Source organism: Poecilia mexicana, unplaced genomic scaffold (genome assembly GCF_051168715.1).
Source record: "Poecilia mexicana isolate PSO_F unplaced genomic scaffold, ASM5116871v1 scaffold_2, whole genome shotgun sequence".
Taxonomy (NCBI): Eukaryota; Metazoa; Chordata; class Actinopteri; order Cyprinodontiformes; family Poeciliidae; genus Poecilia; species Poecilia mexicana.
In genome coordinates, this window is record NW_028263371.1 from 39457391 (window position 1) to 39483467 (window position 26077).

Sequence of the window (26077 nt, forward strand, 5' to 3'; positions counted from 1 at the left end):
AATATCTGAAAATCATCCTTCTCCTTCTCCAATACACTAAATCTCACCCCAAAACACAAAATATTGTTTTTATGATGTGGTAAGATGTGAGAAAGTTCAACGAATTAGATTTTGCAACACACTGTAAACAGTAGAAATATAAAAAGTTCAAAAGTCAGATTTTCATGGAGACCCCAGTAAATTATTTCAAAATGTTCCTACTTTTAATGTGAAGTTTATCTTCTACAGTGTGACTGAAAACTTTGGTTGCAAAGTGTGGACACAGACGATTACGGTACTTTGAAACACTTTTTGAATACATTTCCACATTTACTCTCTTTCTGTCAGCGTCCTAGAGCCTGTTTTGGTGTTGTTTGTCTTCTGTGCCCTGCAAAAGTTTCTTAAACATGATTGTTGAGTTGTCCACTGCCACTTTCTGGGGACCCCACATATTTTCTGTCAGATTCATTTCTGAAAAATAAAAGTTTCTCTGCATCCTCAGCTTTCTTGCAGACACCCGAAGGTTTTGGGTCAAAACTGAAAGTTATTTAGAACAACTCATGATTTGATCCAACAGTCCAATTCAGGCAGCAGAGAACATAAGCAAAGCTTAAACCGGTAGCAGCAGAAACAAAGGACAGACCACGGGAGCTAAACCTACCAGGACTATACAGTTCTACTGGAGGGTTAACAGACTGACATTCGACAACAACTGACAAGGATCTGACAAAGGACAGAGACAACAGGTGGGCTTAAATACACAGGGAGTAATTAGGGAACTAGACACACCTGGGAAACAATTAGGAAGGAGACAGGACTCACAGGGAACAGCATCAAAATAAGACACAGAGAAACCTAAACTAAACATACAGAGAACTCAGAAAAACCTAAATCCTGACAGTAACTGTGCTTAAGGTTTATGTTTATGCGTATACTTAGCGGATTTTATAACAATGCAGAAGTGGGGAGTTCTGAGAAAACCGTTGACTTAACCAGAAGAGCTTGATTTTTAATCAAAGATGATGTGTTTCATCCTCTGTCAGGCCATAGTGATGGTTTTAACAAATAAATGGAAGATAATTTTTTAGAACATTTAAATACTGCATCTATACTGTGAAAGCTAATTATAAGATGATTCTGAAGACTAAAATATGCATGAAAATTTGGAAATTAATAGCTGTGATAAAAATAATCAGCCTACTGAGGACTCAGGAAGAAAAGTAGCAAGTACACCTTGGCCTAAAAATATGTTGTGGTTAATTTGTGCTTCTTTAGGTTTATTTTAGTCTCCGTGTCTTTGCTCTTTGCATGAGCATGCGTTGGTTTTTTCCGGGCCTGTAACCTTTCTCTCACAAACTTCAACCTTGGTAGCACATAACTAATACAAGGCCTCAGCAAACCACAGTCAACAATATGTTCTGATCGGGTTGGACACTCGGATCAGCCTCTCTTTGTGGGCTTTACATTGTTAACATGTTTTCTTTCAGACCGAATTAACTGCATGATGGATGATTTTCTGGATGACATGGTCGTGAAAATAGCAACACGATAATTAATGCAACAGCATCTGTGTTTCCAGCCTACAGAAACTGGCTTTTTTTTTTTTTGTCCCAGTTACCGCAACCTTTCATGACAAATAAGGATTAAACGTGCAAACACGGTTTTCGTCTTTGCAAAACGAAGGATGATTAAAGTTTCCTTGTAGTTTCTGCCAGCAAACATATACATACAGTCTCACACCAATGCAAAACTGGCACAGAAACAAAACACCGCAATCAAGACGTGTTCAGCCCATTGCTCCTTTTGCTGATTTAAATTCATGCACAGAGGACACGTGTATGTGGGAGCAGACGGTGCAGTGTTCACCACACACAACAGAGGTAGAGTAGCTGCTCTGATGTCTCTCTGTGTTCTGCCAGGGGCTTTCTAACAGGCATCTCAAATATTCACAAACATCCATCAATGCCTGTGAGGGTCAGAGACGAGATGCAGCCACCAAGACTCGCCCATCCACACACATTCGTGCAATCAGTGGCTGCTGTGCTCCCTGAGATTTCTGTTATCAATGGGTTTAAAAAATAAAAATAATTATATATATATATATATATATATATATATATATATATATATATATATATATATATATATACACATATAGAATCTGAGATCTACGGAGTAATTCAGAGAGAAGTTGTGTTTGTGTCTGGATTGTGGTTGCAAAGAGGCCCCCATAATGTTAGGCCAATAACGAGGAGTTTGGAGTAATACTCCTAGTTATATAAGTTCGTGGAGTGTGCATTCAGGTGATGGAAACATAGTTGTTGTGTTTGCAGCAAAGCGTGAAAATCTGTGTGGTTGAACGTTGAGGCTTGAGGCTTCCTCTGGTAGGTTCATGTGTGTAAGAGAGCCCTGCAGTAGCAGATAATAGGATCAAGGCTCCTCGTTCAAAGTGTAACATGTATAATGTCTCTCTCTGCCTGCTGGATATGATAAGTGCAAAAAATTCAAAGACAGAGGAGGAGAGATAATAGATGCAATCGAATCAGCTAAGCACTGCTACTCATTGGTTGGCTTTCTTTTTTTTCTGTCATAACGACAACAAACAGGATTATTCACGTTTTTGAGTAAGAACCATCGCTCTCTGTTCAGTGATCTTGTCTGGGCTTGTGCACCTCCTGAATGCTCTCAACCAGGATCCCAGTCATGGAAATCCATCTGAAAACAGTTCTAATTGACAGAATAGACATAAATAAGTGTGGGAGGAGAAGTCAGTGCAAACTCACACGTGTATTACATCAGACATTTGCAGAGAGACGGGTCTTCTTAGTCAACACTCAAGGGCACTCTTTGAAACAAGTTTTCTGTTTGTCAGAGACAAGCAACCCACTGATGCTTACCACCACCCTTTTAAATAGAGCGACACTGGTTATCAAGATCGTACTCACAACTTAGAAAAATAATTTAAGCATTACATTTTCCATTGAATTATTAATGGCACTCATGAAGAAGAGAATGTCACAACAGGAAAAGTCCTAGTAATAGTTAGTGAGAGATTTATTGAGGCCATGACTAATAGTCTGTTAGTTATTCATGAAGAGAGGCAAGAAGAAAGCAATTTTTGAAAGAAAGCCACATTTGCAGTTTGCTATAAGTAATGTAGGGGACACTGCAGATATGTGGAAGTAGGAGATTGGATCAGAAGGCACTAAAATGTAATGTTCTGACCTACAAGTATATGTTGTTTGTTATTGTGGTTTCTTGCATTTTTTTTCTCTCTCTCTCTGCAGGTCTAGAGGCAGACTTCTAGCAAAGAGACTTGTGCCCTCTCTATGCTTCTTTCTCTCCTCTACTCCTTTTTCCTTTCCCTTTAAGCATTTTCTCCACCTTTCTTCTCCCTCTTTCTCTCCTTTTTTCATCCCTGTGTACATTATATTTGAAATAAACCCACCTGTGTAAGCCTTTGATGAAAAAGTAAGACATGTGGTTAAATCGCGGTTACTGTTTTATTAAACCACCCTTGGTCACATATCACCTCAACCCGTTCCTCTTCACAGGTCATTTTTCACATAGAAATCTCATTGCGGTAACTTATCACAATTTTCTCTGTTAATAATGCTACAACAAAGATTTCTAATGGAAACCTCATGATGTGTGTTGCAAACGGTTAATGGGTGACTTTTGACTCAAGCCCCTGCAACACACGTGAGTTTCCTTTTCCTGTTCTTTGACATTTTCTGTGGGCTTTTTGTGAGACAATGTGTCTGTGTGGGCTTTGAGTAAATGAGAAATATACTGAATAGAAGCCACTTCTTCTATAAAGGACAGACGCTGTTTCTAGTATCTGTCCTTTTTTAACCCATATCATAGCACTAGAGCTTCATTAGAGCTTTACTAGAGCATTATTGTGCACAAAGACATACAGGTGATTGAAGCTGACCTTTAGATTTTATCTTCTGGCTTCTTAAATACCATCTCCTTCGTGGTTACACATTTTTAGGAAGCTTACACAGAGAACAGATACTAGTGTTAGCTCATTGTCAGGTGCAGTGTAATAAAACCTCACACACATCAATACATTCTTGAAACTATTTCATATTTCTTATCTGCTCTTGAATTTCCTAAGCTTGGCGAAACTGTTGTTTCTGATGTCTTTCAACCTACTACTTTATGTAGTCAAACAGGTACTACTTCAGTAATGTTTTTTAAATTATTCGTAATGTCTTACGGTAATTAGGCCTGAGTGTGGCATCCGAAACTGAAAACAAAATATATATATAGTTGCAACACTTGTTAAAGGTGCAGTAGGTAAATTATAAAAATATTTACATATTTGTTGAAACTTTCACAACATATAACATGAAAGAGATCTGTTAAAAAAAAGTCTCTGCCTCCTCCCTGTGATTCTGCTGTCATGTGCAATACACTGCTTGGTCAAAAATAACCAATTAGAGCCAGTATCAGGATCTTAGCACTGTCAAACACGCTAGTGTAAGCGCTGCTTAAGATTGCTGGTTTGCTGCAGCTGTGTTGATGGTGCAGACACAACTTAGCATTACAGGAAAACTGTCTTTGGTGGCCATGTTTTTACCAGCCTGCACCTTCACAGTAAACTCCACTTTGAGAACAAGGGCCAGGGTGTGAGCAACGTGTATATGAGCATAATTGACAGTGCTAAGACCCTCCTCCTTTGTGCAGATGGCAGCAGGACCACGGGGAGAAGGCTTTTTTTTTTTTTTTTCGCACATTACGTGTTTCATTTAATACTGTCATAACAAATGTAAAAAAAAAAAAAACATACTTTTTTTAAATAAAAGTTACCCAAAACCTTTAAGGATTTAATATGATCACATATGAACATGTTGGATTGGATAATGTTTTTCACTGCATTTTTGTATTTGATTGGATTATCTGTGTTTGATGTAAATATTTTTTGTACAGAGAAACTCGCTCTTGGCTCATAGGCAACCAGTTTCTCCATGTGGAATGCTTGAAATACACATTACCCAGGGGCATACCAGTCATCTGTCAAAAAGCAAAACAACTTACTCATACCAAAATGATTAACCAAATCCCTGATTCATCCCCAAAACACCAGGTGCAAATTTACCCCGATGGGCCCCAGACTGGTCATAATGAGTCCATGCAGGATGAAAACCTGTGGGAAACCACTCTGTCAGCTTCTGCTGGATTTACATGATGATGTTCTGAAAAGTATTTTGTCCATCATTGCTTTTAAATTTTCATCATTAAGTCTTGTCAAACCAATTTAAAAGCAACAGAATATGTGAAAATATAATCCAGAAGACCAGTCGTCGGTGCAGTCAGTCCATCTGTTCAGTCAACAGATCGAAAGAGAAAAACAATTTGAAAATGTTTCCATCTGCGTGTTTGTTTGCCCCTCAGGCCTCTTCTACAGTTTGCCAGCGAACGTTAAATGATTCAGTGATGAAACTATTGTGGTCAGATGATCGACCTCTTCGGCATGACCTCAGCCTGTCATGTTTAGAGAAAGTTGAAACGTTGCATGCAAGCTAAGATTAAACATTATGACGTGGAACAGTTTCAGCTCTTAGAAGATAGGACATACGTGGTCCTTATTGAAACATCTTAGAGAATAATTCAAAACATGCTGTCAAGGCAATAGACTGGCTGAAGAAAACTAAAGGTCCTGAAGGAGCCTAGCATTTTTGTAGATATCAATCCTACAGAAAATTTATGGATGCAGTTAAAACTTTGACTTACTCAGTGACTGTCAAGAAGCGTAAAGGATTTAAAGTTAAAGGAGTGGGGCTAAATCTATCCTGGCTAGCAACTACAGATAGTTTCTTATTCTTACTGCTTGTGCTTTCCAATAAAGAGTTATCCACCTAATGTCTGCTTAGGTAAGGGATCAAATGATTATTTAACTTGGCGCCAGCATTGTTTGTTTATATCTTTGTATGTCAGCCATTTATCAGATCATCAAGGAGTGAAATGAGTAGTTCTCCCTGTGTATAATGGATTCTATACAACTGGTAACTAAAACCAGAAGAGAACAAAATGTGACCAAACTCTCATCATGAGCACAACTTGTGCGGTCCGTTACTTAACAAAGCTGCCCTTTTTCTAGCAAGCAACGTCTAAAGGGGATCTAACAAAATTGGGCAGATGACTGTGTAATATCTAAATTTGCACAAATTTGCCAGCCTCAATTATTATTATTATTTTTTTTTTTAAGAAATCCTTGCAAGCCTTTACATCAAATCTACCAAAACAGAGAACGCTCCATCATAAAATGCAGCTTTGCCATCAAGCATGCTGATCTTTGAGTGAATCAAATGATATTTTTCCCTTCCTTCTCTCTTATTTAGTTGCTTGATGCATAAGATTATTTTGTGGGTTTTTTTTGCTGTGTGAAAAGTCACACTTGTCGAGGCTCGAAGAACTTTCGCACTACTCTACCCGATATGCACACGGAGTGCTTTACATTCTCTCTAGTAAGCATTTTAGGAACAAAATGAGGACACAAAGTCTTACACCACACTTGGCCAAGCCATGTAAATGATTTTACAATATAAACCACCTTTCACATAACTTACATCATCAAAACTATGCAGAAATGCATACCCCACATGTCATGGTTTACACTCTTGTAACTTCACGTTGCTTCACCAGGTACCACAGTTTGCCATTTCTCACAGGAAGTCTAACCATAATTTGTGTGACAGAAAGGCATCAGAGAAGAAATTCAGATTTGATAAAGAAACTTCCTAATTTAGGTATTAGGAACTGAAACAGATGTAGTTTTTAAAGCCTCACCTGTGGGATGCAAAATGGAACAGAAGTGCAGGTTTTCAAAATTATCTAAAAGAAGAAGCCAAGTTGGACAAGAAAACAAACACTGCTAATCATTTGAATCAGGCTCTTAAAATCTCTATCATCACCTGGTCATAGTGGTTGTAACGTGGTGTAATAAAATTCAAATTAAACCAGCCCACTCTGATGTCTCCCACATCTTTTTGAGCCTAGACTCTGGCTATGTGGTTGATCTGGATATGAATTTTATTTTTATACCTAGAAATAATCTTTCTGAAAAATGAACTCCAATTTTGTTTAGCAGAAAAAAAACAAACAACAAAATCTAAATGATTTAGTTCTGTTTTTAGTTTTTTTTTAAAGAACTGTGCACATGATTCGAACATGACTTTACCTCAACCCTGACAAGGTTATTCGTGCAGCTTTGACTTAAGCTCAGCCAAACAGCAACTAACCACTTCCTTTTCTCAGCACCTCCTCTGCAACAACATTTAAGGCAGACAGTAATGTTCCAGCTAGTCTCTCGCTGACTGATGGTCATCATGTTCAGCCTGAAGCAAGCTGCACTCCTCTTCATTCAGCTGTTACAGACAACCTACGTATTTGCAGGTATAGAGACAATTTCTATTTGTTATGCAAGATTCTTAAATTAGGATGTCTGTTAATTTATTTTTTTTCCCTTCAATGTCAGCGATCGCTACAGCAGACCACTACGATGTGTTGGTGTCCAGAGGAGACTCAGTCCTGCTCACTTGCAATATATCTAATGAAAATGCAACAATAATCCAATGGACCAAAGACAGATGTTTTTTTTCACACTCCTTCTCCAATAATCGAACTTTTTCAAATTTCTCCTCTCATAGACTGAGAATAGACACAAACATTCCTTCTACTCTCAGTATTGATAGTGCTCGGCTTGATGATGCAGGACTTTATACTTGTCAAATAACTGGGAAAAAAGGCCCTCACAACATGTCATGGACCATAACAGTTCTTGAAAATCAAAACGGTATGTAAGCATTTACTGACTCTTTCTGTAACACACAATGTGATATTTAAAATTAATCTGTGTTCCATGTTGATCATCCTTCTTAGGAACCAGTTCATCACAGTACATTATATTCACACTACCATTTGCCTTTGGATTGCTTTTATGTTGTACAGTATTAACTGTCTGCCTCTGCAGGTGAGTGATATTTGATTCTAGATTTGCAACAAACATATGAATTTCACTTTGTTTTGTTCTCCTAAAGAGTTGCACGCATTACTGACACAGCTGATGCCACTATAATGATCATGATCATATATATATATATGTTAAAATCTATATTTTAACATAGATTTCTCTCTTTTTTTATTTTGTATTTCTTGTGTTTTTTGTGACATCTCATTGAGAACACCTTGGATCCTTATTATTTTTCATATTCTCATTGCATAGGACATATATTGAAAATATATCAAATATAAATATCTTATTTTTAAATAGTTTTTTTGAATGATCTATTAACATTACATTTTCTTGTCTTTGTCAAAGCTCTTGATTAACTCACATAAACACATACAGTTTATGTTGCACAAGAAACTGAAATTCTTTTATGTTTAATATTTGTTTGTGGCCAATTGCAAAAACATTGCATCATATTTCTCCACCACAAAAAACAGCTTTGTTTTTTTTAGTTTTGGTGAGTCTGCATCTTGTACGGTACTTTTCAAAATCAGAATATGTCAAATTTGATTATTTTTACTGAGATTACTAAAAAGTATTTTGGTAACACTTTATTTGAAGGTGGTTGAATAAGACTGACATGACACTTTCATAAACATGACATAGCACCTGTCATGAACATGAATAAGCCTTTATGAATATTTATGACTGTTGTCATAAAGTGTCATTTGGTAAATTATGACACTTTTAATACAAAGTTGACATTATTCAAAATGTCTTTGTTATGACAACTTGACATTAACCAAGAAATCATTACTGATATAAATTTGTTATGAAAGTATTACTGATTGCACTTTAAAAATCAGGTAACTTTATGTTATTAAAGGTAAAGATTAAACAGTAATGATTTCCTGGTTAATGTCAAGTTGTCATAACAAAGACATTTTGAATGTCAACTTTGTATTAAAAGTGTCATAATTTACCGAATGACGCTTTATGACAACAGTCATAAATATTCATGAAGGCTTATTCAAGTTCATGACATGTGATATGTCATGTTTATGAAAGAGTCATGACAGTCTTATTCAACCCCCTTCAAATAAAGTGTTACCAGTATTTCTTGTCCAGCACTAGAAATTATACCGCTGCTCCTTGGTAATATCAGAATTAATGTATTTAAGATTAGAGTATTACTTCACACTAATAAAAAAACTAATACAGCAGTATGGGCTTACTGAAAAATATCTTGAATACGTCATTAAAGGTAGTTTTATGTACTTTTAACATGACAAACAATGATCACATGATCTAATTGTGGAATATGACTGCATGTGTAGCTGAGCACACAAAAAGTCAATATAATTGAAAGAAAGACAACTAGAAGACTCATTTTGAAGTTATAATTTGAAAAATATGTACATAACCGGTTAAACAGACAATTTCACCCTTAACCATGTGGGTAGATTTGGGTAACATTCACCTCAGTAGCTTTTTAGAAAAAATAACTTTTAGGAGTATGTTTTCTGAAGAACTGAAACTCAAGAATTTTACTTGAGTAATATATAAAAGTAACTTTACTGTCAGGTATAATTTCTGGCTACTCCAATCAGCTCTTTTGAATCTCACTGAATGACATGCGTAAACATTAATTAATAATTCTTCAGACAGAAATGTCTGCTGAGGCTTTTGGTTTGTAAACAAATGTTATTGTTCTGTTATTTTCTGTCTCCTGAGCCTGGTGTTCCCGTTGAAGATCAAATAAAGGTGCATGTCATGATCTGGGTTTGATGGTGGACCCAAATCCAGAGAGGAGAGACGGAGGCAGCTTTTAAATGAAGAATGTTTAGTAAAAAAAAAAAAAAAAAGATGAAAAAAACTTACAATAAAACCACAGGGAACCAGAGCCAAACTAAAACAGGAATCCAGACCAAAAAGCCAGCAGGATAAAATAGGGAGGTAACAGAACAACAAATCTCCAAAACAACTCACAACAATCCTGACATCAGAGGAAATAGCAAATGAAGTCACTATAACACTTTTCACTGTTAGGTGTAGGTTTTAGAAGTTGTATGTTGTGGAAAACTGAAATTTGGAAATTTATTTATTTATTTATTTATTTGCTCATTTATTATTTTGCATTTATTTTTTAAGCATTTTTATATATATTTTTTTTTTTTTACTTTTTTTACGTACTAAAGCCTCCACTGAATTTAATGTTGTGTCTGTACAACTACATCAATTTCACAAATTAAATCAGATTAAACAGAATTACTCAAGTACTCACTACTTAAGAAACATTTATACAAAATATATTTTTACATTTACTTGAGTAAAATTTATAACTATTCTTCCCAACTCTGCATTTGGTTTTGAACAGACAATCATGTGATTGTAATTTTCAGAACTAGAAATCAGATATTAGAATCTGACTATTAATGAACCATCTGGATGCTTTGTGGACAAGGGTTTTTTTTTTTGTGCTATGTCTGACTTATTACATCTATTACTATGGGAATGCCAGCAATTTCAAAATAGCCTTATTGTGCAACGTGTTACCTGACCTTGTTAGTCTCTTTTACAAAGTAGTACCAGAATAGTTATGAAGATTAATGGTTATTGTTTTATCTCTGCAGAAAATGTGGCACCAGAAAAGAAAGACAGAAACCAGTCCAACACCAGTCTCAGCTTCAATCGGGAGGACAGGTCAGAATAATTTATGTGATTTGCATACTTTTAATTCTGCCTTTCTGACTTGGAGACTAAAGTGTATTTGAAGCCACTGGCCTCACTTCCGTCTTTATTGGACCGTTTTTGTCTGCTTGCACTGATAACTGGCAGAGCTACAGAGATGAGTGTGGCTACTTCTCCAAACAAACACAACTCATCAGAAGTTTTTTTATAGTCATCTCTGACCCCTGACCTCCTCATATTTCATCAGTGCTTGTATTCTTGTCTATTAAACAGTGTGATTTCTTGTTCTTCTGCTTTCTGCGTACTTCCGCTGTTTGGCTCCTCTGACCTCTAACTGTGACTCTGTCTTTTGGCTGCAGGAAGTCCACAATCAGCTGGAAGGTACAGGTCAGTGGAGGAGCAAAAAGCACAGAAGAGACTACATGGAAAGACTGAATTCTGTCTATGGTGAAGTCTGAGCTCAGACTTCTTTAATTTACTTGAAGAAAGAGACCCGGTTTGAAGGACATTATTATTGTTATTTAACAAAGGAGATGTTTAACATGTCAATAAAAGAAAGTCACAAATCAACAACATATATGTCTTTACACATTGTCTATAATATGCAGAATATTTGTCACCACGATGTACTTTATGGGGAAGTTCAACTGTATAAGAGAAGCAACGTAGTTATTAATTCCTGTTCATTTGAATTTATTTCACTGCTTAAATGCAGTGTAGTACAACTTATGCCCAGCAGAGGGCAGGTGGCGTCCTTCTGAACGGCCTGACGGGGAATAAACATTGTGTCGAGTCTTTTTCCACATTCACTCATTTGCAAACACTATTATTACTCTGAGTCTATTTTCTAAACTGGATGCCAGTCTGCCAAACATTGTTTTCTTGTCCATGGTAAGATGAAGGTACATCTAGTCCTCTGATAAGGCATGGTGACAGACAAGTAAACTCATCAGTTTTATTATCAATATGTTGACACTGCTGTGTTGTTAAAAATGCAAAGAAGTTTATGTCCTTAAGATGAAAAATACGTGTGGGAGGCAGATGGAAAGTGAGAAAATGTGTCAGAGAGGAAGAACTGAAACATGAATAATTTCCAGGGAACAGTCAGATGCAGAGCTACTGTGGTCGTGTAAAACCGGTTGCATGAAACTAGTTGCATCTGATAACAACTGATAATGTCTTCAGTTGTACATTAAAATGGCACACTGTGGATGTCGCCATGTAATCAAATCACCCCATAAAATTAAACTTCATAAGCTTCTTAGGCAACTAAAATTTCATTTCATGTGTGTGTGTGTGTGTGTTTTTTTTGTTTGTTTTTTTTTTGTTACATAGCATTAAAACTAAACCCTGGGCCTCCAGTTCATCTCAGTTTCTGAAACTGATTCCATCATGAAGAGTTCACCAATCATCCCAAATCTGACCGAGAAGAGAAAATGTAATGATGGAAAACCAGGCACTTGATCATGAGAAATACCATTACCATATAAAAAAAGAGACATTTATTTCTATATCTCAGATTAGATTGGTAATTTCTGAACTCTGCCAAAGTTATAAAGAGTACAGAGTGACTCTCTTGCTACATTTCTCATTACTCATGTCACGTTCATCACATCCACCTTTCTGCCCTCTGGCACCCTGCTGTGTGATCCAGTAGTACCTACTGGTACCACATGGACCTGTGATGTTTCCTCATTGCAATACTTACCCTCAATAACAGGATTCTTATCCCAGCCTATCCTAATTTGAAGTTTATTAAACTAGATGTGTGTTTGTATGCTAATCAATGGGACATTTTTCTTTGACATACTGTCTGTATAAATACTTAAAATGAGTCTTTTAACTGAAATAAAATAACGACTTTTTGTGACTTTACCGGAGTGTCAAACTGCAGTAGAAGTTTTGTTAGATTTAGTGCAGAGGATTTCTTGCATAATTGTGCTGTAAAAAATCAATACAAGAAACAAAGGAGCTGAGCTTGTTGGCTATGTGTAGTCAGCATTTTTAAGAGGAAAATATTAAATTAGATACATAATTATATAGACTTAGAACAGACAGGGGTTGTATGAGTTTCTTCCTGTGAATGTTTGGCTCCTCTGTGTTTTTTGGCTTCTTCCCACTGTCTAAAGACATGTGCATTATTACAAAATCTATAGCAAAACCAGAGAGGTTTTGCAACAACATACCAACAAGTTTGTTTTAAAGGCATAGCGAGGTCACGCTATGCCTTTAAAACTTATTAGACACAATTTTATTAGACATAATGTTTGACTTGTGTCTAATATTTATTATGTTCTAAATGTGTCTAACGTTGGCAGAATTATAGAAAACAGAAATAGTTTATTTTTCTACTTTGAGTTAAAGCTCTTCATTAACAAAATGGATCAACGTTTATTTAGCTTTTCTACTCCAAAGTTAGTTTCTGATAAACATTTGAGCTGTACCTTACTTTACAGGTTTTTTTTTTTTTTTTTTTCAAAGAAACGGAAATAGCCATTTCCTTTTCAGCACTCCTTCACAGCAGCATCAGATAACAGAAAATCTGACTCCTCAGAAGTAGGTGGACATCATGCTCCTCTTGAAGCAACAAGCTTTGCTCTTTATCCAGCTGGTACATATCTGGAGTGTCTCAACAGGTAAGGAGTGAATTTCTGTTTAATTTTTTTTTTTTTTTTTTTTTTAAGATTTTAACTATAATTATTAGTTTTTCAATTTCATTGTCTCCTACAGCAGAGCACTATCATGTGTTGGTGTCCAGAGGAGACTCAGTCCTGCTCACTTGCAAAATATCTAATGAAAATACAACATTAACCCAATGGACCAAAGGCAGATGTTTTTTTTCATACTCCTCCTCCAATAATCGAACTTTTTCAAATTTCTCCTCTCACACACTGAGAATAGACACAAACATACCTTCTACGCTCAGTATTGATAATGCTCAGCATGATGATGCAGGACTTTATACTTGTAATATAACTGGGAATGAAGGCCTTAACGACATGTCATGGACCGTAACAGTTCTTGAAAGTCAAAACGGTATGTAATGAACACATCTGCAACACATCTACTGTGAAGTTTAAATTTTAATCTTTGGTTAACAATCCTTTTTTTCTTCAGCAATCGGTTCATCACTGGATATTACAATCATATTTCCATTTGCCATTGGATTACTTTTATCTTTCATGACTACGGCTCTCTGCCTCTGCAGGTCAGTGGCCTTTTATTGACTCGTGCTTCTGATTTTTTAAAACTACCAAAAAAATAAGTAAATAAATAAATAATTACCTTCAAACTTTTAATAAGTGAAGCCAGAGAAATGTGTTTTTTGGTTCTGTGGATAATTTCTTACCCAAAGCGTGATCACTTTCTGTGAATATTTCCTCATCAGAAAAACAACGTGTTTTACAGATGTAAAAACAACACTGAGAAAGAAACATCAAGTTAAAGTTTTGAGGTGAAACTCTTTGATTATTGTTTAATGTTAGCAGGAGGAACATATCTGGAAACCAAAACCAGGACAGCAGAACATTTACTTGGGTTCAATACAACATTATGGATGGGGCAAAGGTTAGAGAAACTTTATCATGCCGTTTGATTTTTTTTTATTCCAGCAAAGTGCTTTTATTCCTGCAACACTCACTGCTTTTGTTTTTTTTCCCCAAACTTGGCTCTTTTCCTACCACAAATCCTTGTAGGCAGTTTCTTCACCATTCCAAACTACAGCGATATGGAGAACTGACAACCAGGACAACGTGGAGGCAGTACTGATGACCAGAGGAAAAATAAGCAAATAACACCACTCAGGAAATGACTGACGTAAATATATTTAGTTCACACTTTGCTTTGAAGGATTCATCAAAAAGATCCAGTTTGGAAGATATAACATATATTTTATTCTTAAAACTGGAAATTCAAACATGCAATCTAATGTAACTGTAACATTTAACCTGTTTTCAACTGAAACAATTTATGATGTTTGCGTCATGTTTCTGAAATGATTTATGATGTTTCCTCTAAATGCATTTTTATGTTATAATGTGTCAAGTATTCAATAATGGTACGCTTCATGTCCCTTTATATTCTGAAAAAACTTTCAATGCACATTCATACAATGCTTATTTTAATAGCAATAAATTCAGCTCAATCAAACTCATTTCATTTTAGTATCAAATCTGTCAAGTGGAATTTTATCGTATTTCTTTCCAGCAGGGGGCGTGGTTGAGTTACAATCATCTTATGCTTAAACGGAATTGACAGAACTACACAAAGATGTTTCAGTTCTTTTGAAATTGAATTCGTGGAGAATTTAGAAGTAGTACATTTTTTAACATTTAGTTTTAAGGAAGAATCTGATTGTAAATAACTTATTTCACATTATCTTGGTAAAGAGATTGTTCTGAAAAGTAAAATAAAAACATCCAAAAACAAGTTTATTGATCTAATTATACATTTAGTCCCAACACAAATTCATCAGCTCCAGTTAGTTATTACTGTCAAACATTTGACAATGAGATACAGCAGATCTCATGGTAAAAGCAATCTTAAATTTTATCACAATTTTAACCTCAGTGATGAATTTTGATAAATTCAATATCAATATCTTTCTTCTAACCTCAATGAAGATGCCACTGTGGCAGTGAGCTCTAAAAAATACAAATACAACCTTCAACAACTGATCTATCACTATTAAACAAAAAGTTGGAATTGCTCAAATGAAACTGAAGACAATATGCATGAAAAACATGGATTACGTAAATTATTTCATGCTCTGTCGTTGCATTTAATGTAGCAGAACATAACATAAATCGATGAAGATGTTTGCAGTTTCTGTGGTGTGTTATGAGGATTTCCTGCTTGAGCCACAAAATGTGATCTGAGGTGGCATGATATGAGGAAACCTCGTTTTCTCACTGTATCGTGAGAAGCTTTTGCATCCCTGAAGAGAATGAACTGTTGCACCCTAAAGCAGCTGAATGTCCGTCAGAAGGATAAACAAACAGATCTGTCACATAGACGAGGAGGTTCTGCTTGTTGTGGTTTGCTAAAGATGTTGGGATAAAGAAAACTTTTGCATTCTTAGTTCATAAAAAGATTCAGTGGAATAACTATCAGCATCTAGAAGGAAGCATTTTTTTTATTTATTTTTAAAACAACGGTTTATTGACATTATTTATTAAAACTTTCCTCAGCTTTCTTATCTGAATGATGTTTCCATGAACTCATTGGCACTCTTCCTCAATTTTTTAAAGTCACATTGAGCCACTTCCCTTGCTCAGCCCCTGGATTTACATTTATAGAAGACGATCAAAGACCAGTAAAACAGTGACAAAGTGGACCTCCAGATGCAGAAGCTACTCTAGGCAGGTAAAACAGAGCCTCTTAAAGGGATACTCTAGGGTGAATTAGAGCTAATTTTCTGAACTTAATGATTGACCTCACTTTCTTCTTCACTGGAGTGTTTTTGTCTGCTTGTATTGATAACTGATGTGCACAAAGATGTGTGTGGCTTCTACTCCGAACAAGCAAATAACTCCCACTTCCCAGTCACACCAGATCGCAAGAAGCTCGTCTTCTTCTACAGTCATCTCTGACCCAGAACCTGCAATGAACTGAAACTGGTTTTTAACTAAATGAAATATTCTGACTTGTTTATTTAAATTTAGTCCACTAGAGGGCATGTGCAACTTTCTAGCAAAATCATGCTGTTACACAGCATGTCTTTTGTTATTAAACAAAGGAGGTGATTTTTTATTGGATATAACTGGTCAGTAACTTTAATAGGAATAAATGACATGAGATGGACCAAACAGGGACTGCGGGAGTTTCGTCTTGTGTGTATGTGGTTACTCTGACAATAACTCAAACAGAAATAGTTTCTTCTGCTTTGAGTTGAAGCTTTTTATGACAGTTTTTGTTACTTATTAATAGAACAGACTCAAGTTTATTTCACTTCTCTACTTGAACATTAGTTTCCAATAAACATTTCATCTTGCTGTGAAGGTTTTTTTTTTTTCAAAGAACCACAAACAGCCACTTCCTTTACTGAGCTCCTTTGCTACATTATAAGATAACAGAGTATCTTCCTGCTCCTCACATCATCATGTTCAGTCTGAAGCAAGCTGCTCTGCTCTTCATTCAGCTGTTACTGACAAACTACATATCTGCAGGTATAGAGCCTATTTTTTACTTGTTATGCAAGATTCTTAAATTAAGTTGCCTTGTTAATATATTTTTTCTTCAATGTCAGGGATCGCTACAGCAGATCACTACGATGTGTTGGTGTCCAGAGGAGACTCAGTCCTGCTCACTTGCTATATATCTAATGAAAATACAACAATGATCAAATGGACCAAAGACAGATGGGTTTTTATATACTCCTTCTCCATTAATCGAACTTTTTCAAATTTCTCCTCTCACAGACTGAGAATAGACACAAACATTCCTTCTACGCTCAGTATTGATAGTGCTCAGCATGATGATGCAGGACTTTATACTTGTAATATAAGTGGGAAAAAAGGCCTTAACAACATTACATGGACCGTAACAGTTCTCGAAAATCAAAACGGTATGTAAACATTTACTGACTCTTTCTGTAACACACACTGTAACATTTAAAATTAAATTTGTGTGCCATGTTGATCATCTTTAATAGGAACCAGTTCATCACAGTTCATTATATTCACTTTGCCGTCTGCCTTCGGATTGATTTTATGTTTCATGACTACAGCTCTCTGCCTCCACAGGTCAGTAAAATCTTTTAAGTTTTTAATACAGAATGAAAACATACTGTGAACTTTTTCTGCTTCTAATGAAGCTCTAAAGTTCAAATAGTCTCAATTTACCTTGAAATTTCAACTGAATAGTTTTATACATGCTGCACAGTTTAGATTATTTTTTAGTTTTCAATGAATTTACAGGCACAGGGATTCATTTAGAGCACATTCTTCATTGTTCAAACGGGTTATTTCATAATAAAGCTGACCACTAATATAGTTTAAAAACAATAAATGCAAAAGGAAGCACATTGATAATAATAACAATATGTTGATCATCTATTTGACTGCTCTTCTTTTTTAAATCTAATATTCATTACATTCATTGCCGAGGCAAACCGGAACATTCTGAGAAAAAAAACAAAAACATCTGAATTAGTGCGTACTCTTATTGACTTATGCTTCTTTTAAAACTAATAAAGTGTTTTCTAAACTTACCAAGAAAATAAAAAAAATATATATTAAAACTTTTAATGAGTAAAGCCATTGAAATGTCGTTTTGGTTCTGTAAATCACTTCCTTCCTGAAGAGAAATCACATAAAGTGAATATTTCCTTATCAGAAAAACAATGTGTTTTATAGACGCAGCAGGTTACATGGTGCCAATCTTTGGTTATTATTTAATGGTAGCAGGAGGAACACGTCCAGAAACCAAAACCAGGACAGCAGAACATTTACTACGGTTCAATACAACATTATGGATGGGACGAAGGTTAGAGGAACTTTGCTATCATGCAGTTTGTTTTTTATTCCAGCAAAGTTCTTTACTTTCTGCAACACTAACAATTTTTATTTTATTCCCCAATCTTGGCTCTTTTCCTGCCTTAAACCCTTGTAGGCAGTTCCTTCACCATTCCAAACTACAGCAATATGGAGGAGAACTGACAAGTAGGACAACGTGGAGGCAGTACTGATGACAAGACGAACAACAAGTACGTCACACCACTCAGGAAATGACTGACCTAAATATATTTAGTTTACGCCTTGGTCTGAAGGGTTCATCAAGAAGAAGATCCAGTTTAAAGATGTAAAAAATGTTATCCTTAAAACTGGAAATTCAAACATGCAATCTAATGTATCTGTAACATGCAACCTCTGTTTGCAACTGAAATGATTTACGATGTTTGCTCTAAATGTATTTTTATGTTATAATGTGTCATGTATTCAGTAATGGTACGCTTCATGTCCCTTAATGTCCTGAAAAAGCTTCCAATGCACATTCATAAAATTTTTATTTTAATAACAATAAATTCGGTTCAATTAGGCTCATTTCATTTTAGTGTCAAATCTGTAATCTTATTTCTTTCCAGCAGGGGACGTGGTTGAGTTACCATCGTTTACACAGAATTGACACAGAACTTCACAAACATGTGGTTCAGTTCTTTTGAAATTGAATTTGTGGAGAATTTAAAAGTGGTAAATATTTTATTGCACTTATTTCACATTATCTTGGTAAAGAGATTATTTTAAAAAAATAAAACAAAAACATTCAAACACAAGTTTATTTAGTTTTTGTTCTAGTTATAGATTTAGTCCCAACACAAATTCATCAGCTCCAGTTAGTTATTACTGTCAAACATTTGTCAATGAGATACAGCAGATCTCATGGTAAAAGCAATCTTAAATTTTATCACAATTTTAACCTCAGTGATGAATTTTGATAAATTCAATATCAATATCTTTCTTCTAACCTCAATGAAGATGCCACTGTGGCAGTGAGATCTAAAAAATACAAATACAACCTTCAACAACTGATCTATCACTATTAAACAAAAAGTTGGAATTGCTCAAATGAAACTGTTTCCCTTCTGCCACACACTTGACCTGAATCAATGGGCTATTAACATGTTTTCACAGTACTTGATGAGACACAGGAGATAATGCTATCATTTGAATCAGGTGAGCTGGAGTATAACATTTAAAATATGCAGGGCAGTGGTCCCTGCTGGCCAGGATTGAGAAACACTGAACTTGATTAATTAGTTTTACCGTATTTGTCCAATAGAGGGGCGTGTGTGAGATTCCAGCAAAATACGACTCAGAATTTTGATGCCTGTGTCCAAGTTACCTTGTCTTTCTAATGTGCTGGAAAAAGTTTTATGCAAGTCAAGGGCAGGAAATTCAAGAGAAATTTTGTTCTGGAGTTAAATCCCTCTATAGCACATCTGCTCTACTGAGAGTTTTTTTTTTTTTTTTAGTATCAGATCCTGGTTACTATAAAGCCAGGATCTGATACTCCACTCATTTTTATTGGATTTAGCAGCAGCCTGCTATTCTGTCGATCATGACTTCCTCAACTCTTTCATAGCTACTTTGCCTCAGTTTAAAAAAGAAAACATTCAACCACTTCCCTTTCTTAACACTTCCTCTGCGTCTACATCTGCAGCAGATGATAAAGTGACAGTCTGGTTCTTTCTGTCAGATGGTCAACATGTTCAATCTGAAGCAAGCATCTCTACTCTTCATTCAGCTGTTAAAAATGCAGAATGCCTTTGAAGGTATTGTACAGATTTTCTTCTTGTTTTTGCATGTTTTCATCCAGATTTGAACTGAGTTTTACTGTAACCTTGGTCTGTATATTTCAGTGTCAGCGACTCAGATGGAAACTCAGAGGAACATGTCGGTGTCCAGCGGCGACTCGGTCGTGTTTATTTGCAACATATCTGAGAATGACACTAAGATAATCAGCTGGAGCAATGGCAGATATTATTTTTCATATTCCATCTCATGGAATCAGACGTCCTCAAATTTTTCCTCTGAAAGAGTCAAAATAGACTATAATATACCTTCCAAGCTCAGCATCTCTAGAGCTCAACATGATGATTCAGGACTGTATACATGCACTGCAACTGATGGAGAAGGCTTTCGAAACATGGCGTGGAATTTAACTGTATCTAACAAACAAGGTATGTAGAGATGAAAAAAGACTGATCACTTCTGTATCAGTATTTTTTTCATTTTGAACTTGTACAGTTCAAAATGAACCTGCTTTTCACTAAGCCTCTTCTTTCTTTCAGATGTTAATTTCTCAAGGTATATTTTTTTCATTCTGTCACCTGCCACTGTATTGCTTTTGTGTTGCATCATACTAGTCTTCGGCCTCTACAGGTGAGTAATTCTCCATAGCATTAGAGTTGAAATTAAAATACTTTATGATTCACCTAACTGTGAAAGGGTTTTCCTGTGAATCCAGATAAAATGCCATGAGCGAGTGTAGAGGGGTGAAAAACAAGTCAATAGTAAATTAAAGCAATACTTAAGAATATAGGCACCCCCACATAATTTTTATTTTTGTATCTTTAATTTCTCGTTGTAATAAGTTCTTTAGTCATTTTAGTTAGTCCTATGCAATTCCACACAGAAACCGCTAGAGGCGCTGCCGCGTTGGTTGCATAGAGAAGCTTGGGCACAGCATCACACGTTGAGGGAAGATCATCTTTTACATTACCCTCAGCCATCCAAGGTAGCAGGGTAACACGAGCAAGTCATTGAAAAACATTTTCAATGATCTTAGTGAGCTCTTATATCTTACATGGATTGATTAGGACTGTTTAATTATTGTGGGAGACTCCATGTCGATTATTAGCAAAGTTGTAAATATTTCCAAGATCTCTGATGTTCCCCTATCTGATCTCTGGGAAAATAATTTCATATAAAAAGCCTCCACAGGCTGCAAAAGATTATTTTTAAATTAGGCAAATTAGGCATTTTGATTTGATACTGACAGCCTGCCAGGGACAGACGATTTCTCAAATAAAAGTACCAAAGATAAAACACTTTATCAAATATGACACAACACTGTACCACCAACAAGGTGTTTCCTGAAGTGCTACAATCTGAACAGCTTATTTACAGCAAATTATGATGACGCGTCAGGTTTTCCTCCTATTTTTTAAAGACATGCCTTTTAGATATTGCCCATTTCCTTAGGCCTATATGTGAGTACAGAAAAAGATCCGGAGAAAGGCTCTAAAAGATCTCTTCAATAAAATTAGGGAATCAAAAAGTAGCAATTAAGTTGCTACCAAAGGTGCTGTCTTTTTGATCATGGATTGTTTTTGTTTTTTGTCAACGTACTATGTATTTTTGCATCTTTTGGTGTGGAATCTGTTTGTATTAGTCTGCGTCTAAATTGGGAAGCAACAGGTTGTCGTTTTTCAGAATGATTTTTTAGTTATTTCATGTCAGGAGCTATAATGGAAGTGGAAACCAAAGCTTGGACCTGAACAACAGCAGAACCTTTAGTTGTGTCGTGTATGATGTTCGGCCTGGAGGAAAGGTTGGAAAAACTTTAATCAATGTGTCATTCTTTTTCACAAATTGCCCTAATCCCTGTGTAAGACTTCCTATTTGTTCCTTTTTTCCCCTCCACTCTCTAACTTCATAGGTAATTCCTTCACAATTTAAAACAACTGCAATATGGAGAATAATCGCCAAGCCGTGTGGATCATCAGAGAAACAACGAGTAGATTAGAGATCTCATGAAATGGCTCTACTAAATCTGAGAAGAGCTGCTTCACCAGGAAGACCAAGCTTAAATAATCTGTAATTTAAAAGCAGCATCCTTATTTCTCAAGTAAAGTACTATTACCTGTACTGTATTTAAGAAATAGCACAATAATTGAAATACTTAGGTATCAATTTACAAGTCTGTATCAAACAGCAAGTGAAACAGGATGAGGATACATTTTAATTTATTAGAAGTAATTTAGCTTCAGAGAGCACAAACATATTTTTGTGACGTATCATGTTGTATACTATACATATGTAATCACATATATATTATGCATAGTGGAAATGGGCTTGCAAACCAACTGTAAAATGGAACGGTTCATAAACAAACGTTTAAAGTATTAACTAAAAATCCCAAATCGTTCCATCATTAGACGTTCCAAGACCATGAGCAGCTAAGTTGAAACTATATTGTAAAATATAAGGATTCTTTCTTGTTTTATAAAATACTTCATGGTAGAAAACTACAAATCTGGGTCTGGAAAGCCAAAAATATCAACATGACCATGACTAAACATTTACTATTGGGGTTTATGGTTCTTTAAACATTGTTTACTTACCAGTATTACATTTGCTTGTTTTTTTTTTTTGTCTTATTTATTATGTTTGATGGGCCTTTTAACACCAACCTGTTGGTGGGACTGGATGTGAATATTAGCCATTTGACCATAATCTCATGTATTTACACACAATTGTTCATTAACATGTATTAACATCACAGAACTGAACCTTCATGTTCTACTGTGTACAATATTCTTAAAGTTCACATAGTTATTATGATGTGTTCCTCCCCGGTTTACTTTGTTAAACAATCAATATAACTTATTAAAATGTTGTTAATCTGACTCATTTCACTTTACCTGGGTGTCAAACTAGATTCTACATGAATCTCAATCCTGGTCCTCAGGAACCACAGCTGTGCGGCTTTCTTTTTTTTTTTTTTTTTTTTTTTTTGTTTGTTTGTTTTTTCCCCTTCTGCTACACGTCTGACTTCAATTAATGGATAATTAACGGCCTTTACAGCACTTGATGACACGCAGGAGCAATTGCGATTGTTTGAAGCAGATGTGCTGGAGAAGAGATGCATCTAAAGTATGCAGGATAGTGGCCCCTGACAGCCAGGAATGAGAAACACTGAGCTTGAGTTGCATAGCTTTGCATCAACTTTGTCCAGTAGAGGGCGTGTGTGAGATTCCAGCAAAATATGTCTCACTGAATTAAAGGAACAGTTCAGTTATTCCGAAACACCTTTTTAATAGGGCATTTATAGGAAGTGAGTATCTTGTATTTTAGGTGTGGAAGATAAATTAAAGTGGATAAATAACTGTATGATGTCAGTCCAGACCAAGGCTGCACAGTGGTTCAGTTAGTTTCACAACTGTAGGAATGGGGTTTGGGTTTTTTTATTTCCAAATCCTTAGAGCAGATTACCTACTAATGTTAAAGAAGTTACTTCACTAATCAGTAAAAAACAATTGAACATACAAAATAAATAAATTACTGTTCAGATAGTGAGCACACTGAACTGTACTGAAATGAAATATTTCATGATTTTTGGACTGCTTACACAGCCTTTTAAAGGAAAAACAAAAGTGTCTCAGTGAAGTGTTAACACTGATGTATTTAAAGCAGTTTCAGAAATGACTTCCTTTTTACTATCTTTTTAATCTTACTTATCTTAAACACACACCAATTCATTTCTACAGATGTTTTTCTTCTTTAGGTTGACTGAGAGCTAAAGGCCTTCTGTCTGAGGCATCATGGCAAGCTTGACTTGGTTTTGAAACCCACAAGATACCAGAACCCTTGAAGTAAAAACACAAGCCTACACAACTCAAAACCCACACAGAGCCAATGTCACGGAGGAAGACTCTGAGGAAGACTTTGGGAGGTCCTGTGACTACACAGCATATGATATAACCTGTTTAAAGGGACAGAGTAAATATTACGTCTGAGAGGTGGTTTCTGTCATATTTAGATTTATTTTAGTGTATTTAGGGGGCCCCTGGTTCTCAGAGTCATCAGCAGCTGCATAACTTCCAGCAGGGTGCCACAACACTCTAAGCATGTTACTTTGCAACCTTTGCTGAGAAACACCTGGATGAAACTGTGTCCAAGTTCCCTTGTCTTTCTAAGGTAAGTCAGTCATTCATGGAGGAGAATGAAATTCAATAGAAATTTCAGTCTGGATTTAAAGCCCTCTATAGCACAGAGTTTTTTAATGACATTTTTTTAGTAACAGATCCTGGTGATACTGCACTCAGTTTTATGAGATTTAACAGCCGCCTGCTATTCTGTCGATCATGTCTTCCTCAACTCGAGACTGAAGCAGTCGGTGAGCATCTCATCAGTTTCTGACAGGCTATGTCAGTTTCTGTGGTTTTAACAAAGACGCTGCTATTCAGAGGTGTACCACAGGGCTCCATGCTCGCACCTTTGCATTGTTTAATTTATCTGCAGCCATTAGGAGCTTTTGAGAAAACTAAGAAACAAACACCTCTTATCATCTTTATGCATATTAATGTCAGGTCTATTTCCCTTAGAAAAGTGTAAAACACAGTTGAGATGCTCCTTGACTGACTGAGACTCGTTGACAGTATTGTTTTTTTTTTTCTTTTCCAAGAGAATCAGACTGAGGTAACTCCACTTGGGCCAAAAAGCATCGATGGGACCCCAAGTACTTCCTTTTTGTCTATGAATAAACACTCCTGGCTAAATGTTAATATCTTAATAAAATTGGACGCTCTCCTGCACATGATCAGCCGTGAACTCAGTTGTGAATTTTTGTTTTCATTTTACAAGCTGAGGTGTTTAGCAAACATTAAATCTATTTTACCTTGCAGCAGTCTGGAAACAGTAATCTGGGCTGTTGTCACATCTCAGCACAGATGTTATCGTCTTCTTTTTGTTGTTTCCTTCGCTGCTAATGCTCATGTACAGCTGCTTCAAAACACTGCCGCCTCACTGTTATAAGAAAGCAAGAACACATGTCTCCGATATAAGCCTGACTTTATTGGCTTCCAGTTGACTTCAGGGTTAAATCTAAGATCCTCTTATTTGTTTTTAGGTCCTTTCATAACTTGACTCCATCTTGTCTTCCTGCAGAGCTGCACCTTTATGTCCACTCTCAGGTCAGCAGATCGAACTCCTTTAAACAGAAACGAAGGTTTGCTGGACTTCCTGAGGAGAAAGAGCCGTTCCTCGGCGAGTCTGACACTGTGGACTGGTTCGCCCCTACATCTTGCACACGACTCCATTACTAACTATTAACACACGTGTTTTCTCTGGGGTCATTTTGACAAAGTGAGTGGCGTCTGATTTCCTTTTTATTTCTGTTATTAAATGTGTGCTCTCACCTCATATCTGCTGCTATGATATTTCTATTTTTGTTTACTCTGCAGCACCTAAGTCAAGCTGAAGGTAAATTTAATTTGATTAAGTGATTTTGTTTCTTGCATGAGCCCTCGTCATGGGGTTCTATACAAATGTGAGAGCTGAATAAAAATGTTGTGCTTGCCGTGATTTGTGTGTTTTTGGTTCTCACCTGTTTCTGTATTTGAATTATTTAGAGTTGTCTATTATCGCCACTCAGGCTATTGTTAAGTTTCTTAGTTCTTGTGTTTTGTTCTTTGTTTATCTGGACTCTTGTGTTAAAGTTGAGGCCTGTAGATGCTCCACTACAACAGAGAAATTTGTTCTTTTAATTTAAGTCCTGGCTCACTGGAAATGTTATACTTTGCAAGAACTAAAATGCAAAAGTCCCAGGAAATCTTTATGAATCTCTCCCACTGCAACACATTCATTTCATATTCAGACTGCTGCAAGAACAGTATGACGTCATTTTGTTCTTGCAGCTCTGGGAAAGAGAATATATTTCTCTGTCCTTGTGGAGTTGGTACTGACCTTTAGTCTTTTGATTAGTTGTTTATTATTCACTTGCTCTCAGTTTCTCTGCTCAGGTACTCCCTGTGCTGCATTGCATTTCTCTGATTAGTCACATCTGGTTGCCAGATGATCCAGCTTCCTGCCAGTTTCTTCCCCCTTTCACCTGATGCTCTTGTTTTTCTCGGTCTGTTCCCTCCGTGTCGGTCCTGCTGTGCTCCGGTTCCTTTGCTGTTCCACAAAGTTTATTGTTCTCCTTTATCCAGTTCCTCCATCAGTA

The 26077-nt window shown here is 36.1% G+C and overlaps 2 protein-coding genes across 3 annotated transcripts in view; both read left to right on the plus strand.

Annotated features, from left to right (window-relative positions):
- LOC106909104 (uncharacterized) overlaps positions 1–14777 on the plus strand; it is a 22281-nt gene extending 7504 nt beyond the window's left edge. Inside the window, exons 2-4 of the mRNA XM_088008286.1 lie at positions 13215–13666; positions 13748–13838; positions 14116–14777. Of these exons, the coding sequence (XP_087864412.1) occupies positions 13215–13666; positions 13748–13838; positions 14116–14398 (826 nt within the window). The 3' untranslated portion in view covers positions 14399–14777. The remainder of the gene's footprint in view (positions 1–13214; positions 13667–13747; positions 13839–14115) is intronic.
- On the plus strand, positions 7128–22760 carry LOC106909107 (uncharacterized). Of its 2 annotated transcripts, none has more exons than XM_088016288.1 (10): positions 7128–7383; positions 7466–7783; positions 17283–17373; positions 17986–18115; positions 18242–18335; positions 19790–19901; positions 19989–20309; positions 20421–20511; positions 21592–21682; positions 21791–22760. In XM_088016288.1, the coding sequence occupies exons 6-10, from the start codon at positions 19826–19828 to the stop codon at positions 21875–21877; spliced, it is 666 nt and encodes a 221-aa protein (XP_087872414.1). In that variant the 5' UTR covers positions 7128–7383; positions 7466–7783; positions 17283–17373; positions 17986–18115; positions 18242–18335; positions 19790–19825; the 3' UTR covers positions 21878–22760. The 2 variants fall into 2 exon arrangements, with proteins under 2 accessions (XP_087872414.1, XP_087872413.1); XM_088016287.1 differs by having other exon boundaries at positions 19826–19901.
- Positions 22761–26077: the final 3317 nt, after the last annotated feature.